Raw genomic sequence first — 16678 nt, 5'->3', positions numbered from 1 at the left:
CACACCTTTATTCATCTACATATGTTGCCCGAATAAATCTATACTAAATCGTACACCTCCAAAAACTGCTGCTAAATGACTGTGTTTTCAAACCTTCAAGTAAAATGTTTCACTTCTGGTTCCACTCCAATCAATGATGTTACAGCTGGTTGGTTTGTTTTTGCACCTACTGTGGCATCACAGATTGGGGTCTGAACGACTGAACCCGAAGAGAGCAGTGCAGCAGAAGTTTTTTGACCTGTGTGATTGAGTGACGTAAAAGGTAGCGGGGGAAACCTGTGTCAGGTACTATAAAAAAGAGTGATGCCCTGCCAGCATAAAACAAATAACTTTTTCCATACTGAAATGTTTTGCAAGCAAAAAAAATATCTTCAGAGAGGAAGTGTGTTAAGGTACACCATGGAGTGGTATAACAGTTTTATCTTAAAATTGTTTTAGTTTTTATAGTTTTTCAAATTATTTATCAGTCAATGATAGTCTTTGAAAAATACTGATTGATTGTTGATATTTTCAGAAAATTTGAGGATTTGATATTCCCTATAAAGAGAATTCATTTAAAAAAAGCAAAATACGTCTTGATTTCAAGATTTTTGTAAGTGCCTATGCCTTTAAATAACTTTTAAAAATACTTCAAGACAAACATCTTGGTTTAATTAAACAAATATCGTGGAAAACAAATACAGATGTTGAAGGACCTTCCAACCACTACTGTGACATTAATTAGCGAGCATCTGAGACGAAAGAAGCATTGCATGAGGATTAGGATTTGCCAAATTTGTTTTTCCGTGAAAAGTACAGTATTATGGAGCGTGTTGTAATGAGAGATTAGACCAAGGTCATTGTTGCTGAAAGATGCAAGCCCACTAGGACTAGCTGTGTCCTCTCTTTCGAAGATTTATATGCTTGCTTTGTCATCTCTGTAGTTTCTATTGTGATTACTGTGTGCTTACACATGAAATTCTGAAGGAAAATTAAATAAAACAAAGCAATGACAATGTGTTTGCACTTGGCCGTTTGTGTGTTTGTGTAAGGTTTTCCTATACGTTTGAGAGATTTCTCTCTGGTCTGTTTCTGCCTTGCGAGGTGGCTGTTCTTATCTCTCGTTCACAGACCTGTTTTTTTTTTCCACTCACAAAACATCAGAGGATGCTGCACTCTTTTGGCATTAGAGCATGCCACGCCATGGCCTTTGTCCACACAGATCGACAGGAGCCCACGCGCTGCATACTGTAGATGAACAACTCAGAAGACCCACCTGCTGTGCAAAAGGTTTTCATTGCCTTTAAGCAGTTCCTCAGACAAATAGAGATAATTCCTGCACCACTTAAAACCCACAGCCAAGACCAAATATAGCATATGGGTTACCATCTTTGCCATCTCTGGGGGGAGGAGGTGATTTAGCTAACACATACATTTTTCTATTTCCATCGAAGCAAGGACAACAAAGACTTGCTGCCATCCGATAGCACATGGAGTTGTGTGAAGGATAGGGGAAAAAAGGAATCTGGTGAGTGTGCTTTTGCTGTTGCTGTCATTGTTGTTTTCATGCATTCGGCATTGGGGATTGTCTCCATGTCAAGCTTTAATCCAATAAACATTCTGATGTGCTCTCTTTGCAGCATGTCATTTAATAATGCCTGCCTTTTTGCTGAGAGTAGGACCATGCCATCTTTGCTCATATTAAGAATGATTAATACTTGTTTTTGGAAATAGTGCTGTGATGAAAACCTATTAAGTACTTCTGAAGCATACAACCTTATACCACAGTCTCTAAGTCTTACTTATCTGCACTAAAACATGTATCATCTTTTACAGTATTAAATCTACAGTAATATAATACCAGTTTGTATTCTGTTTGTTGTAATAAGGCATTATAGGCTCCTTCTACTTGTATTCTGCACAGTCATGATAAGAAACTAGACATGAAGATAACATCTTGAAATCTATTTTGCAGTCATATATGCCAACATCAGAATCGGGATTTCAGAGAGCAGGTGTGCATAGGAGAGTGTATTTTGAGTCAGTAACAGTGATTTATAATGTGCAGTGGTTCAGTGCACCTTGTGCTGGTCTCCTGAGCCTGTTGGCTGCCCTTTCACCAGAACCAGCAGTCCTTACCACGGAGATGGATGTCTCGCTCTGATGCGGACTAAACAAATCCCCCTCTTCACTTTCAATCTTCATTTCACGTTCAGTATGTGCACCTCATTAGAAACCAATCCTGTTTAATTGTGTTCAGTTAAAGTGTTGCCAATAATGAGACAAACATCTCTTTTCATGCCAAAGAAGATTTCTTCCCCCTCAGAAAAGAAAATGAAAATAATAGCACAATTTGATGAATGTTAAGACTTCAGTAAACGGCCATGTTTAGAGGATTTATGCCATTACATGAGATTAATCTACATATTGGTCTAGAGCATAGTGGCATAAAATACATAATAAACCTTAATATTAAAGAGAAAAATATGGCATTTGAGAGAGAAAACAAAGGTGACAATATTGTAACTTTGTTCTTTAAGCAGAGGTAGCGCCCTCTACCTGACTCTATGGGTAATGCTCTCTTTCAATCACACGCATGCTATCGCCCACTGAAATTTGCATGTACGCAGCTGGCCAATGAGGACATGCTACTGATTACTTGTGCATCACACAGTATAAAAGGCAGCATCTTGGTGCTAAGTTGAGCATAAGTCCAAGATACTCTGCCTGTTGGCGTGGCTGGGGAACACTGTTCTCCTAGTTGATGACCACCAACTTGGCTGTATGGAAAATGGCCCATTCCCTGTGCCTTGCCATGACAATGAGGTCGTTTTAGTAGAACAAGACCCTCATGTTCTGGTCATGCAATGGTTGCAGCGCTGCGTCCATACACTTGCTGAATATGCAGAGAGCCAGGGAGTAGCCAAATGGTAGCCTGTACTAGTAGGCTATCCCATGAAAGGAAAAACACAGAACTTCCTGCACTTTGGCGCCTACTTCGACACAGCAGAACACATGAATAGTGTGAACATCCGGGGGGGCAACCCCATCCATGGAAAGGTAAGATCAACAGCAGATTCGCTGTCACTGAAGTGAGCAGCACCAAGACCCTTTATACTATGTGAGGCTGACGTGATTAGTTGGCTCGTCCTGATTGGCCAGCTACCTTGCAAATTTCAGTAGGTGATTGTGTTCATGTGATTGGAGGAGAGTGTTACCCATAGAGTCCAGTAGAGGGTGGGGCTTGCGTGAGACATAACTATAAGATTATAAAAAAATGTAGCAAAATATCTCTGTACAGTCATTTTCTCTGTGATGCAGTATATGCATGCTCCCATAATGTGTGACTGCCACATACTCTGCAGATCTCTCCAGTCACCTTGAGCAGACTGATAATACATACAATGAGCATTCAGCACATTAAGCGCTTTTTCCTTTGTGACCTCGTGACCAGTGATAGTATATCTCCTTTCAGCTTAATTTGTTGGATGTCAGAACTGCAGTCCAAACTGACAATAACAACCTGATAATAACCGAGCACTCTCACACACTGATGCTGTGGTAATAGCCTTTGCAAATAACAGTATCACAAAAAACTATAATTATGCTCATTATGTAACGCATTGTCTTACCTTCTACTTCTCGCTGGATAACTGCAGGAAAAAAAGAAGAACAGACACATTTAATGTTGACTGCAGGAAGTTAAATATCAAACCGCTACCAGTCCACTAACTAAATCTAAACTAACACAGATATTTAATGCTTTGCTTAACTTTTCAGTTTCTTTCCATGTCACAACTTGCATGTAGACTCACATGTATCGGCCACAGACTGTGATGACTATAAGCACAGCTTTTCCAGTGAAGCATTGGGTTGCTTTGTTGGCTGTCACTGTACCTACATAATTATATGCAATTTTGATCATTTGTTCTGTTGCTAAAATTGCAGCATTAACATTCACTAGCAATAATGGTGACACTGTATTACATTGAGAGTCAATTGTGACATACTCACAGTTCAGATGTTCACTTTTTCTACAATGTTAACAAAAAATGTGTTCACTATTCACTACTGGGGACATTCCTACCTACTGTATGACTCCTGATCTTGGCAGAGACCATCAGAACTTCCAAGACAAAACTTACAGTACATATATTGATGACTAATATCAATAAAATTTGATTTATTTTATTGAAGTGGAAATGTTATTTAATGACTCATTTCCTCTTCCTATTACATACTGTTTCAAAGCTCACTTTAAAATGCCATATTTTGCCATATTTTACTGTTTTGTAGGCTTTTATAGGAGTAGGGAAAAAAACATCCATTTGGAACCCCATTAAATGTCTCTGTCTTGAAAACATAAAAACAGCTGTCACTTACACAAACTGTTATCTTCTTTGACTTAGAATAGGTGTCATTTCCCTGCAAGTGTGTGTGCACAGCCTAGGAAATAAATGCTCCAGCTCCCTGTGAGGGAGCTGGACTCCCTCACAGTACTGGTATAGTATACTTAGACCTGGACCAGTTTTATGTAGGGTATTGATTATTCTCTGGAGCTCAATGACAATATAGACAATATATTTAGAATGAGAGGTTTTAACCATTTATATACCAAACTTTTTGAGTGGCCAAGGAACTTTAGTACTGAACAACAAAAAAGCCATTGGGCATACAAATCATCGAAGATGATTAATTGTTAAGTTCATTGTAGAAAACGTTGTATCATAATATATTTGAGTGTTTAAATATAATATAATATATACAATATATTATTTAATTTATTTGTGTACAGTAGTGATCAAGTGCTTATGTTACATGTGACATTTTGCAACTTGTAAATGTACAATGTGCATCCATATGACAACAGTGAAAGTATAGGTAATGATGAAGAGAGAGGTCTTTCAGACCATTTACTTAGATATTAAACTTAGATATTAAAAATCACATTATTGAGTCAGTTCATTGATTTTGTGAATCTTTCCTTCTTGTGCAATTTCTACTGCATTTCGCTGTTCAGAAAATCAGTACAAACAGAAAAACATGCTTCCATCACAAGTTTTAAGAATCCTTACATTTAATAGAAAGCAACACATATAACATTTAAATGAAGTTTTCCTGTCCCTAAATCATGCAGCAAAAAATGAAACACTAATGCTAATAATTATTTTTTCTAAAAACAGAAGAAAGACATTTTCCTTACCTTCATGGCAGTACCTTCCCATGTAGCTGGTATTGATACAGTCACAGAGGACCTCCCCTTGGCTGACAGAACACAGGCCTTTGTTGCTGCATGGAGAGTGTCTGGCACATATATACTCCAAATCACCATGAACAGCTTGACCATCCAACAGCACCGGTAGGGCCTCACCAAGTTTCAGATTGGCTATAAATCCCTGGAACGGCGGCTCATATTTGACAGTGCTGGACGTCAGGGCAGAGAGACGAACATCAGGTGAGATCCCCCCTACGTAGAGGTCGCTGGCCACTACCATCTCTTTTCTCTTGGACTTCACCTCAGCTACTTTCTCTTCGTTATCCACCATTAGCCTGGTGTCTCTGTAATTACGAGAGAGAAGAATTCTGTGCCAACGTTGGTCGTTGATACGTGTCTCTGTATGCAGCGAGGCTGGTTCAGCACAATGAATGGTGAAGCGCATCTGGAGTCTGCCATCCGCAATTAGAAGTTCCAGGAAGTCGCAGTTCCCTCCATCATCCAGATAGAGCACCAGGGCTTTGCTGATGTTGGTTTTCATAATAAAACTGAGCTCACCTGTTGCTTTGGCGTCCCACTGGCCATAGCGTGTCCACTGACCAGGAACCCCCTCATATTCCAAAGCAGTTCCTGTTAGCACCAACCCAGCTAAGAACAGTAACCAAGAGGCTTTGATTTTACACCTGCCCATGATTCTTACTATCTACAGCTACTGGTTCCTCTGTGGTTTCTAATTCATATGTATCCAACACAGCTGTGAGGAGTAAATGTTACCTAGTGTCTGTACTTATTCCCCTAAAATTTGCAGAAATGACACTGCAACTCCCAGATGCAGTAAAAGAGTTTCTTTAGCCTCGACTGCCTATCCTGATTCTTTTCTCCATCGCTCCATGGGTGACACATGAAACAGTGAACAAATGAGGCACATTGCAGAACACTTTGCATCTACTTTGGATAGGATGAGAAAGAGAACAAATGACACAAGAGATCCATAATACTGTGTGCTTCCTCGTCTTCGCCATCCAGTGTCTTGGCCTCCATCCAGCACTGTTCCTGTCAGTTCTCCATGGGTTGGCTAGGCACGCAGCCTAGGTACAGCCTCCATTCTTCTCAGCCTCCCAACATCCTGAGACATAAAAGAAGAATGTTTAATGAATAGCTAGGAAGATTACTAACAATCTCTTCTATACAAAAATGGCAAATAATCTACAGTCATTATGAATAAAATGGCAAATTAATTACTAAACCTAATAAATCATTAAAATGGCAGAGTGGGAAATATGTAGATGAGAGTGAAATGGAGGTTTAATTGTTATGAATGTTTTAAATCATTTCTTTCCTGAAGGGGCACAGCCCAGAATTCAGCAGTGGTTAACTAATAGAGTCTAGTTAATTTGTTGTTTACTGCTGGTTACCATAAAGATTATGACAGATTGTAGCAAAAGATCCAAGTAGTTTATCTGTCCTTGTGCCCCCCTACTGTCTTAACATTCAGGCAGAAAAGAAATCACTCGGCCTCTGTAGTTTTGCTGAGATCTGTGCTGATTTCCAAGAAGCTGGTGGGAAAAGTATGCTTCATTAGCACCCCTGCAGATGTTTTGGCGCAATCCATGGCCTCACTAACTTCAGTGATGTTGAGCCCCTTAAGCCCTTTGCGCTCCCTAGGCTCAAGCTCAGACATTGCAACTAAACAACACATGCAGACCAGAAGCTGGGAGTGATGAAAAAAGAACAGGCCTGTGTTAGACACAAACAAACAAACAAACTAACAAAAAAGTCAATACTCTGTGATAAAAAAGAGGCTGTGCCTCTGAGGCCTAAGGACACAAACAAAGTTGTACACCACTTTTTGGCTAAACTGTGAACCTGCCCTGACTCATAATGACCATTCAGCTACAAGCTACAACTAGAGCCATGTTATCCTGTGGACTGTGTCCGAGAAAACAACACATTCTCTAAGAGACATTGTTTGTATTTAAAGAATGAGGCAGTGTTTACAGATATTTTCATTATTAACAAAGATTTCCCTACAGAGGACAAAACCAACAAGGCATTTAATCTAGAGACAAGTACTGTGTATCTGCCACTGCCTGATATAGATTATGCATTGGTGCCAAAGATCTCCACTGCTGTCCAAAACCTATTAAAAACAAAACCCATTAAAAACACATAAAAGGGCAACACTGTACTGTGATCCTATTAAGCGATCAAAAACAAAATCAGCTACTAAAATCTATTACAACCAATTTGTTCAATAGAGCGTAACAACAATGTTGCCTATATTCTGCTGCAATACATAACACATATGATCAAATTCTAAATTAGAGAGTGACACAGGAGTGGATTTTCACTCCTGTCCAATCCCACTCCCAAAAAATACTCCTGTCCCATCCCATCCTGAAAGAATGACTCCAATATGATCCCATTCATGGAGCCACAGGATTCCCAAAAAACTGTCAGCTTCTAGCTGAAACCAACCAGCAAACAGGGCAGACACGAGAGAATTAAAACATTTAAAAAAAAAGACATAATGAAAACCATTATGTTCATTTATATATACATATGTATATATATATGGATTCCTGTCTTGCCTGGCTGTCCCGTCCCAGTCATGTGATGAATTGACTTCCATCCGGCGGGAATCACACAGGAATCCCATGGCCCATTGGATTCCAAAAAAAAAAGTGAACCTCTACTCTAAATAGTATGTTTGATTTAGAAAGCAGGGTGTAGAATGAATGTTGAGCTTTCTGCTCTTAACATTCACAAAATGTGCCAAAGTCACCTTGTCTCCTCAGAAATAGAAAGGAATACAGATACTGCAGCAGTTTACATACAAGGTATTGATCCACTCAGATTTAATCAGGTAGTCTATTTGTTAAACAATTTGTCAAGGTAAAGCTCCAGGGTTATAGCTAATTTGCCTTAAAGCAATAAATATCTTTCTGTATGTTAAACTGTTGTCTTTTAAAAGCATTTCTTAATTAGGGTCAGTGGCACTTCATTCAAGTATTGTTTTTCTCTGACAGAGAGAAATATAATATGTATTTGAGTCTGCAGCCTCTATTGGGTCTCCTGCTGATGAGGGACTGCCACAGTTGGGTTTATTCACCAAAGGTAGATGTTCCAAGAAAGAATGCATCACAGCAGACAAATCGAAGTCTTTCCCTGAAGTATCAGAGAGCTCCAGGCTGGAAGAAAAGCCTTCTGATAGACCGGTCTATCATGGGAATAGCTGTATCCTGGAAGGTCATAAAAACTGACACCCTCCTCACAGGAAGAATTGCAATTTGCCAGGGTCAGGTATGGTGTGTGAATTGATTCTCAGAGCCTGCCCTCACTGTATATACGTGGCCAGACTTCAGCTTGTTTTAATTTAGATAAAGACCATATTAGTATTATTGTAAAATAAAAGACAAGGAGCCATAAGGGACTTTCAGCCTTGTACTGCACTGTACCACAGCAAGTCTCATTTATACTGTACTCATAAAGACCAACTAGTGCTCCAAGATGGCATTGCAAATGCACCATAATGTGGGAGAAGATGTATTCACACAGACTATAATGATAAATAATATACAATATATCCTGTGCTAAGAATACTTAGATACAGTATACAATATCTTAAAGAAAGGCTGACTGTATTTATAGACCATTTCATTGGAATATCATACCTTGCTATGAAAGCTTAAGCCCAAATTTATTTCAAGTCAAAATTAACTGACATTCAAGTATAACAATAGGTTTAATTTCAACAAAGAAGTTATGTTTTTAAAGCAAAGTCAGTAAACCTACATTTCGCCTTATTTACTGCTAGCCACATTGCCCTGTCTAACAAATTGCATCAATAAGCATAACTTGCCACCGGCAACATTCACACAGTTAAAGGAAGGATTAGTTTAGCTTAATTTAATTTGATTAAGGTCAAATTATTCAACAAGGATAACAAGTATAAATGGCGATGATGATGATGGCGGGGATGATGATTAAGGAACACCCTAAAAATAACTCCACTGAAAACTTAAATGATTTCTGTTTGTATTTAGTTTTTATCATTGAAATCCCACACGTTTCCTGGCATCATCACCCAATCCTTTTTCCTTTCTTTTTTTAGTGCAAACAAAAGACCCCAATCAGATTCAGTACACATCTACAGCTTACTGCATTTCCATTGGAGACTTGTGCCAACTCCACCAGGCCCCAGGACACACACTGTGTTACCAATGATAAAACGATACCTAAAATTGTGAATTTAATCTCTGATTTCCTATGCAGAATATAATGGCTTGTTTTATTTCTTCCCCCACTTCCCCATTCTTTAATCTATGTCATTTCTACTCATGATCCTATAATACAAAAATGATTTTGTTTGTGTATTATAGTGTAATGTTTTAGTCACCCCTGCAGAATACATAAAAGTGTCATAAGAATGGTACACATACAGTAGTTTGACTATTACAGCATAGGAGATCCCATGCTGCCAGGATTCAGATTGTATTATGACTGTTTACAGCTGTGCACATGGACATATGTACATCTAACATGACACAGCTGTATCTGACCTAAACCAGTACCTATGCATATTCTTTACCATTCACAGTACTGGTATACGATTGGTAGATTTTATGCCATATACCGAGATACATTATATTAAACATATATATGATTCTGAAAATAAAATACATGAATGATCACAGATCAGATATGTTAATATATAAGATTAATATTGAGTTGTATTGATGAGCATGGCAAAAGTGTAGACAGCAGATCTAGACAGCAGCAATGGTTAAAATTAAAGCATTTCTGTTTTGAGAGATGGACAAGTTGCATTATGTGTGCACACTGGTCTGTATAATACAGAGTTGTAAATATTACAGAAAACCCTGCATATTAATATTCAACACATGGTTGTGTGACCCATCCTTACTATACAGCTGGCATGTGACTGGGATGCCACAGCTTCTGCTCCTCAAGGATCTTTTATCACTGGCCAAAGCACAGCAATTACATTCAGATATATGGAACCTGTGGGATTGGGCCACTGAAAAATTTAGACTGGAGGGCTTGCAACCTAATATAATTTTAACTGTACAACTTTCTCCACTCAATCAATATAGCCTCATAAATGGAACATCTTCAGGATGTATCTGTTCAGGACCAGCATTACACTGCTGAAGAGATTCTCACTTGCTGCTATTAGGAGTCAACCTGCTACCCTGGGGAAGCTCAGAGGGGCAGACAGGGGGGCTGGAAGTTCAACAGTTAGGGACTGTGCAATAAGTATTTCACAGCTCTGCCCTGAGATACTGAGACTGAACACTGAAGGGAATGGCACTGAGCATATTCAGCTTGAGTACACAACTGACACTGAGCAACAGGAGTTTGTGTGACCCTCAACATTTTAGCGAATGCAGTGGTGATCTTAAAGCATTTCTCTGTGGAATCAATTGCATAAACAGGTAAAAAAGCAAAACAGCATGTTGACTGTGAAGGAAATGACAACCTCACTGAATTGCTGTAAGTACGCTGACAGATATTTGGGTGAGACAATCACCTTTGTTTTTGTCACAGCCTGGTTTAACAAGATGAATAATGTTTCCATGTGCCACTGCAGTACGGGTGGGAATCATAAATCATATTCTATACTGATACTAATACTATATTATTTCAGAAGTTACATATTCTTCCCATGATAATGATGTATCACAAAAAAGGTGAATCTGTGATGAACTATATATGACAAAATAAATCTATGATATGTCACAATATCTGTGACTGAAACAAAAAATTAAACCCTAACCCAAATAGCAGGAAATACAGCACAGTATTTTTTAACAATACATTAGTTACACGGAAAATAAATGCTGCCATGTAAATATCACGACACGATAACTGTAAACTCAGTTTATGCCTCTCCCAGAGCTGCTGATAGTGTTAGCAAGTCTGATAAGAGATGGCAGAGAGGTGACGTTGTGCTAATAACCTAAAGATTTATTTCTTTTCTGTGGCAGTAAACACAACACATGACCCATCGATAACTAACTGTGCGATAGTCAGCGCTTCATAAGATATTATGTAGGGCTGATGAGTAATGATGGTGGTGTTAATAGTAATAAACAGCAGGTCTATATCGACATACTGACACTCCCCCACAGACACAGACACATCTGGGAGCCTCCCAGCTACCTCAGCTGCAACACAGGTACCACACAAAAACTTTTACAAAAGGCCATGAATGTGCTTCTAATGACTGTTAGAGTACAGTCATGAGTCTGTGCTGGAAACCTTTATTTTGCCTGCATTTCTTCTTTGTCTTTACCTACAATGTCCATCTATCTGACCATCATCAGTCTGTTCAGTGCTTCCATAAGGAGGCAAAGGTTAATGGTAGGCCAAAGTAGCTGAATCTATTTTGAGCAGTCCTATGTTTTAAAAAATAAATTGGCACAAGTGTATCGATAATGTATTGCAAGTGATACATTTCGCAATATGTTATCACAGTCCTCTTGTCTTACAACATGCCTCTGTTGCATATATTGGTTTGTTTTAACAATTCAAGGAACTACAAGCATTCCTCCCTCTTATCTAGACTTTACCAGAGCAGGTTCTGCAGAAAAATGCAGCATTTGTACCCAGCATACCACATGGTTATTGGTCCCCAGCTGTTTAGCTTTATTCTTTTCACCCATGAATTTTCCTATTAGAGTGCCAGTGGAGGTTGAATACGCCCTCATTCTCTAAACGGAGCCTGCAAGTCTATGAAAGTAATTTCAAAAGACCTATAGAAGCGAACATAAGCAAAAACACACTCAATATGCACACCCAATCTAGTAGAGGCATGGGTCTTTCATGGGTCTATGCATTAAGTAAAAGTTGTGCTGCAAGTAATGACTCTTCACCCCACCTCTGCAATTTCTCACCACCTCAACCTTAGGGCACATAGTGTGAGTGATAATCAAGGAAACACGAGGCATGCTTTGGTATATTAGATGCTTAGTTGAGGTACAAATACTGAATAAGTATCTAACACATTTGGGCTCAGCCTTGTGCTTTAGATTCCCTTTAACTGTGTCAAAGTAATTTCAGGGAAAGCAAAATAACTTAAAGAAATACTGTTACAGAAATAACTTTTGTTCTCTGGTGACTTGAAACACAACACTTGAGTAACTGTCAAGCTGGCCTATCTTTACGAGCTACATCAGTTGTTTCCTCTGCTCTGTTCTCGTTGTGAATGTGCTAATCTAAACAAATGTTGCATTATGAACTTCTGTTTGTTTTCCCACACCAGAGTTAGCAACAATTGCTTTTAAAAATAAATCAGTTATGTTTCTGTGTACAATTTATGAACCATTTTACTGACTATGTGTTGAATGATTGACTTTTCTATACATAAAACGGGGTTTACTTACTACTTACTACACAGTTTAGGTTCAAGTAACATGTTTGTCTGAGCTTGTCCAAGCTTTGTGTCTGTTTAGTCAGGACAGTCATGGTAAGATTTTAACCATTTATTGTAACAACATGCATTTTAGTATCTGCTCACATGATGCTCAGGAAACTATCTCTGCCAGCTTGACAAAGACTGTACCTGAGACTGTACCTGAGCTTACAACCCCCCTGGCAGAGCCTGAGACATACAACATATTATACATATTCAAAATAAACATTCAAATTCTCCAACAACTGAAAGCCAAAACAGGAAAAGGCTGGGGAGGAAGATTCAGTTAAATTCTGAGCGGGTAGTAATGTAACAGTGAGCCAGTACAACTCAGTATTGATGGATGCAGACTGTGAGCCCCAAATGTATGTATCAACCACCTATTGTGAGAAGTACGGATGTGGATTGGAGGATGTATGGAATATGTGACTACAATATCAAGTAGGTTTTAGTCTAGTAAACAGGTAACAGTCTAAACAAGGTAGCTTAAACTACCACAAGGCTCCAAATAAAGGCTGAATAGAGGTTTAGAGGGAGAATTGATGAGAGCAGTTAGACTCAATCAGTCAAATGAGCTAAAAGCAGATAAAAGCTGAACAGAAATGCAACAGTTATAAAATAATTAATTTCACCAGAAACACAGTCATTTGTTTTCATGTTACTGTAATGTTGTTGTTTTTTTAAATTGCACCAATTGCAGGTTTAATAGTGAGACAATGCTGTTATAATTCTATATATTTAGTTGGACACATCATTTCTTAATGTGATTGGTTGAATCAGTAAATTTGGATGATACTCAATTTACTAATAATTTATTTATTAAGAAATATTTACTGTCATAAGTCTGTTCCTGTTTCATGCTTCTCAGGTTCACGGCCTTTAAGCCACAGGCCACAGCCATATTTTTGTGAGTGAGAAATCAAACACAATGGATTTTCTGTCGAACAAGAAAAGCTCAGTATGAATTATTATAAATAATCATAGCTTGAAACAATGACTGCAATAATGATACACACTTTTAACTAATCTAAAAATTAAATCTAATGTAATCTGATATGGAACAGAGTCTGACCTACATACACTAGGACATTTTCTTTGATGAAAACTTCGGATTAAAGACATCATACGAAAGGGTTGCTGCCTCGAAACTTTGTCTAGATACAGAGGTTTTCAAAGTGGGAGGCGGGCCTCCCCAGGGGGGCTCCAAATAGTTTCAGGGGAGGCTCAGTGAATGGAAGTGAGAAAAAATTACATTAGTTATTACATTAGTTATCAAAAGAAGATCATGTAGAATAGCCTAAATGTGTGTGATTTGGTTAAAGAGACAGTTCAGAGATACAGTAGTTTCAGGGATTTTTACTGTATTTCCCCACTTTCTCAGAGTCAGAGACTAATAAATTCAGACAGACATTTTTAATGTATTTGATGTGGTCTGAACTATGTCAAACAGCAGTATCAGGCTGTCTTGCCTCAATTGTTGAGTGTTTATGGGATCAAATAACATAATCACGATCCAAGTGAAACTAAGCAGGTGAACTAAGGGGTAGGGCAGTGCCTTTTTCCAAGCTTTGTCTGAGGGGAGGCCCACAGTCTCAGACTTTGAAAAACCCCTAGTGTAGAAGATCAAATATGTTTTTCTAAATTAAATGTTCTTATTCTATTTTATTATTCACTGGTCTTTCTTTTTTTTTAGTCTGCTTCCATTATTGATAACCTGATGAAAGACAAAAAATAGTTTTGCTTTGTTTGCTGTCTCATAATGACTCATTTATGCCTATGTCTATGCATATTTTAGTAATTACAGAGTGTAACTGGGAATTGATTTCTTCAAATAACCCTGAGACATGCTATTTTTCAGAGTGAGTGTAGGGGTGTGTGTAAGAGTTATTCCTGTAACTGAGAATAGACAGGTTGACGGGTAAAACGTTACCCTACTTCCAATATCTACAGCTCAAAATGTAGCCACTTCTTCATATTTACAGCAATCAGGCTTCCCCAGGAGACAGGACCTGTACATAAAGCCTGCTCTTCTAACAGGGGAAAGATCCTTACTGGACAGACATGGAGTACAAAGATATGTAGTTAATCATGAATCTTTAAAGCTAATATTATGTTTCATGAGTGTTCTGACTAAACCCTGTAATCACTCTGTTTTTTCAGGTTTTTCTCCTCCAGAAGGACCTCAGGAGACTGTCTGGGTCAGCACACTGCAGAGTACTGATACATAGACAAAGAGTGACCAGAGGATTTTCAATGCTCCATCAAATCCCAGTTCACACCATGTCAGCATTTTGGCGCCCATAAGTAAGACTGCACATTTTACTAAGAATTTGCATATTTCAGACATGGCAGAAATTGCACTGAAGTACAGCAGGAACACTAATAACCTATCTAAACACCTTTAAAGAGACAGCGTATTATTTTTTCATTGTGCTGTAATGTATGGGTTTAGCTTAGTAGATAGATATATAGATAGATATGACTGAAATACACTAATTAACACTATTACTGAGAACGAATCAGGTTGAAGCAGTTTGATGCCATAATTGTGATCTGAATCATCAACTATGTCACTGGCAAGTCATAGTGTGTATGCCTCAAGGGATGTACCCAATATGTCTCTCCTGGATACTGCACTATTCTCCTCGTTCTCGTTCCTCCTACACCACCATATTCAGTCATCACACCAAGTCACACAAGCAGCAGGAGTTTGCATATGACTCTATGATAATTAGTCTATTAGCGAAAGGAATGAGGAAGAATAAATCAGCCTGAGTGGAAAATAAATTTAAATCTGTAGTTGATTGATTTGAACGAAGGCACTATTATATCATATTATTATGCAGAAATTACCTACATCCTTAAAGATTCCAACACTGCTTTCACAGATATATGTACATTAATGCAAATTTCTGTGAATAAACAGCAGCATATACCATGCATGATCTCACAAGCTTAAATACAAGAATGTAAAAATATACATTAATTGCATGAATAGCAAAACATTTTTTAAAATGTTTATAATTAAGGAGGTTCTGCTTAGTTAAAAAAAGAAAGTTTAAGCATGAATTCTGCTGCATTGAAAGTAGAGTATATAAATAGGATATGATTGCAAATGTAAGCAGGGGAAAGGCAGCAGGGGGTTTTCACTGAGGCCCTGATAGTGCCTGGGGACCTACAGCACAGTTACAAGGACAGCACCCGCCCTCCACCCTGCAGCACCCAGGACGAAGTCACAGAAGGTTGCTCAGCTGTGTGGGATCACTCTAACAAGCTGCTACCTCAGTCTGGCCCAGCTGAAGCTTCTTACACTGTTTACTAGGCGCTTATAAAAGCAGCCTCAGTGAGCTGTTGTTGCTGGGTCGGAATAAATTCTGTCTGTGTTCTCCATGCCAACGACTCCTCAGTGATTCCCTACCGGCCTGGAAGACGAGTTGTCGTTAACTTAATTCAATTTTAAGACTTGAGTTGTGAGAAATACCAGCTCTTATTTTCCCTTAACATTGAGACAAGAGGTCTAGAATCTCTGTCACTATGTATTAATATGTACAGTATCACAATATGGGAAATGAAAAACATAAAAAATGCAATGCGATGAGCTCAATTCCACTGTTATACACCACATAAAGTGAATCTCTCTTTTTCACTAGGACACATTTATAATGATCTTCATATATGATTTCATCATCATGACATAATTCCACTAATGTACAGTATTTAATCATTGCCCACCTCTATTTCACATGTGCAAGATGCTCTTTGTATATTTCGTTTTATTCAAATTTACTGATCTCATCTACAGAATATCAATTACACTCATTTTAATGCCTGTTTCAGTTTCAAACACTGTCTCATCTCAGGATTCACTTCTTAATGTCTGCATTTCAAAAAAGGATACATCATTATAAATCAACCAGGCTCAGTCCAAATATTTCTCCTGATGACTGACATTACATCCACTGCACAGTAGTCACATTTACTCTGAGGATACTTTAGTTGAACTAGTTTTTGCACTGAAACTGGGTCTACAGAAGAAGCTGTGAAAG

At 38.4% G+C, this 16678-nt stretch overlaps 1 protein-coding gene across 1 annotated transcript in view; it reads right to left on the bottom strand.

The window, feature by feature from the left end:
• The window catches only part of nrxn2a (neurexin 2a), a 93747-nt gene extending 87862 nt beyond the window's left edge, over positions 1-5885 (bottom strand). Inside the window, exons 1-2 of the mRNA XM_062432629.1 lie at positions 5183-5885; positions 3612-3632 (exon numbers count right to left, since the gene is read on the bottom strand). Of these exons, the coding sequence (XP_062288613.1) occupies positions 3612-3632; positions 5183-5885 (724 nt within the window). The remainder of the gene's footprint in view (positions 1-3611; positions 3633-5182) is intronic.
• Positions 5886-16678: the final 10793 nt, after the last annotated feature.

The sequence above is a fragment of the Scomber scombrus genome, chromosome 14 (assembly GCF_963691925.1).
Source record: "Scomber scombrus chromosome 14, fScoSco1.1, whole genome shotgun sequence".
NCBI classification, from domain to species: Eukaryota; Metazoa; Chordata; class Actinopteri; order Scombriformes; family Scombridae; genus Scomber; species Scomber scombrus.
Note: the sequence above shows the minus strand (reverse complement) of the source record. Positions and strands in the feature narration are given on the sequence as shown.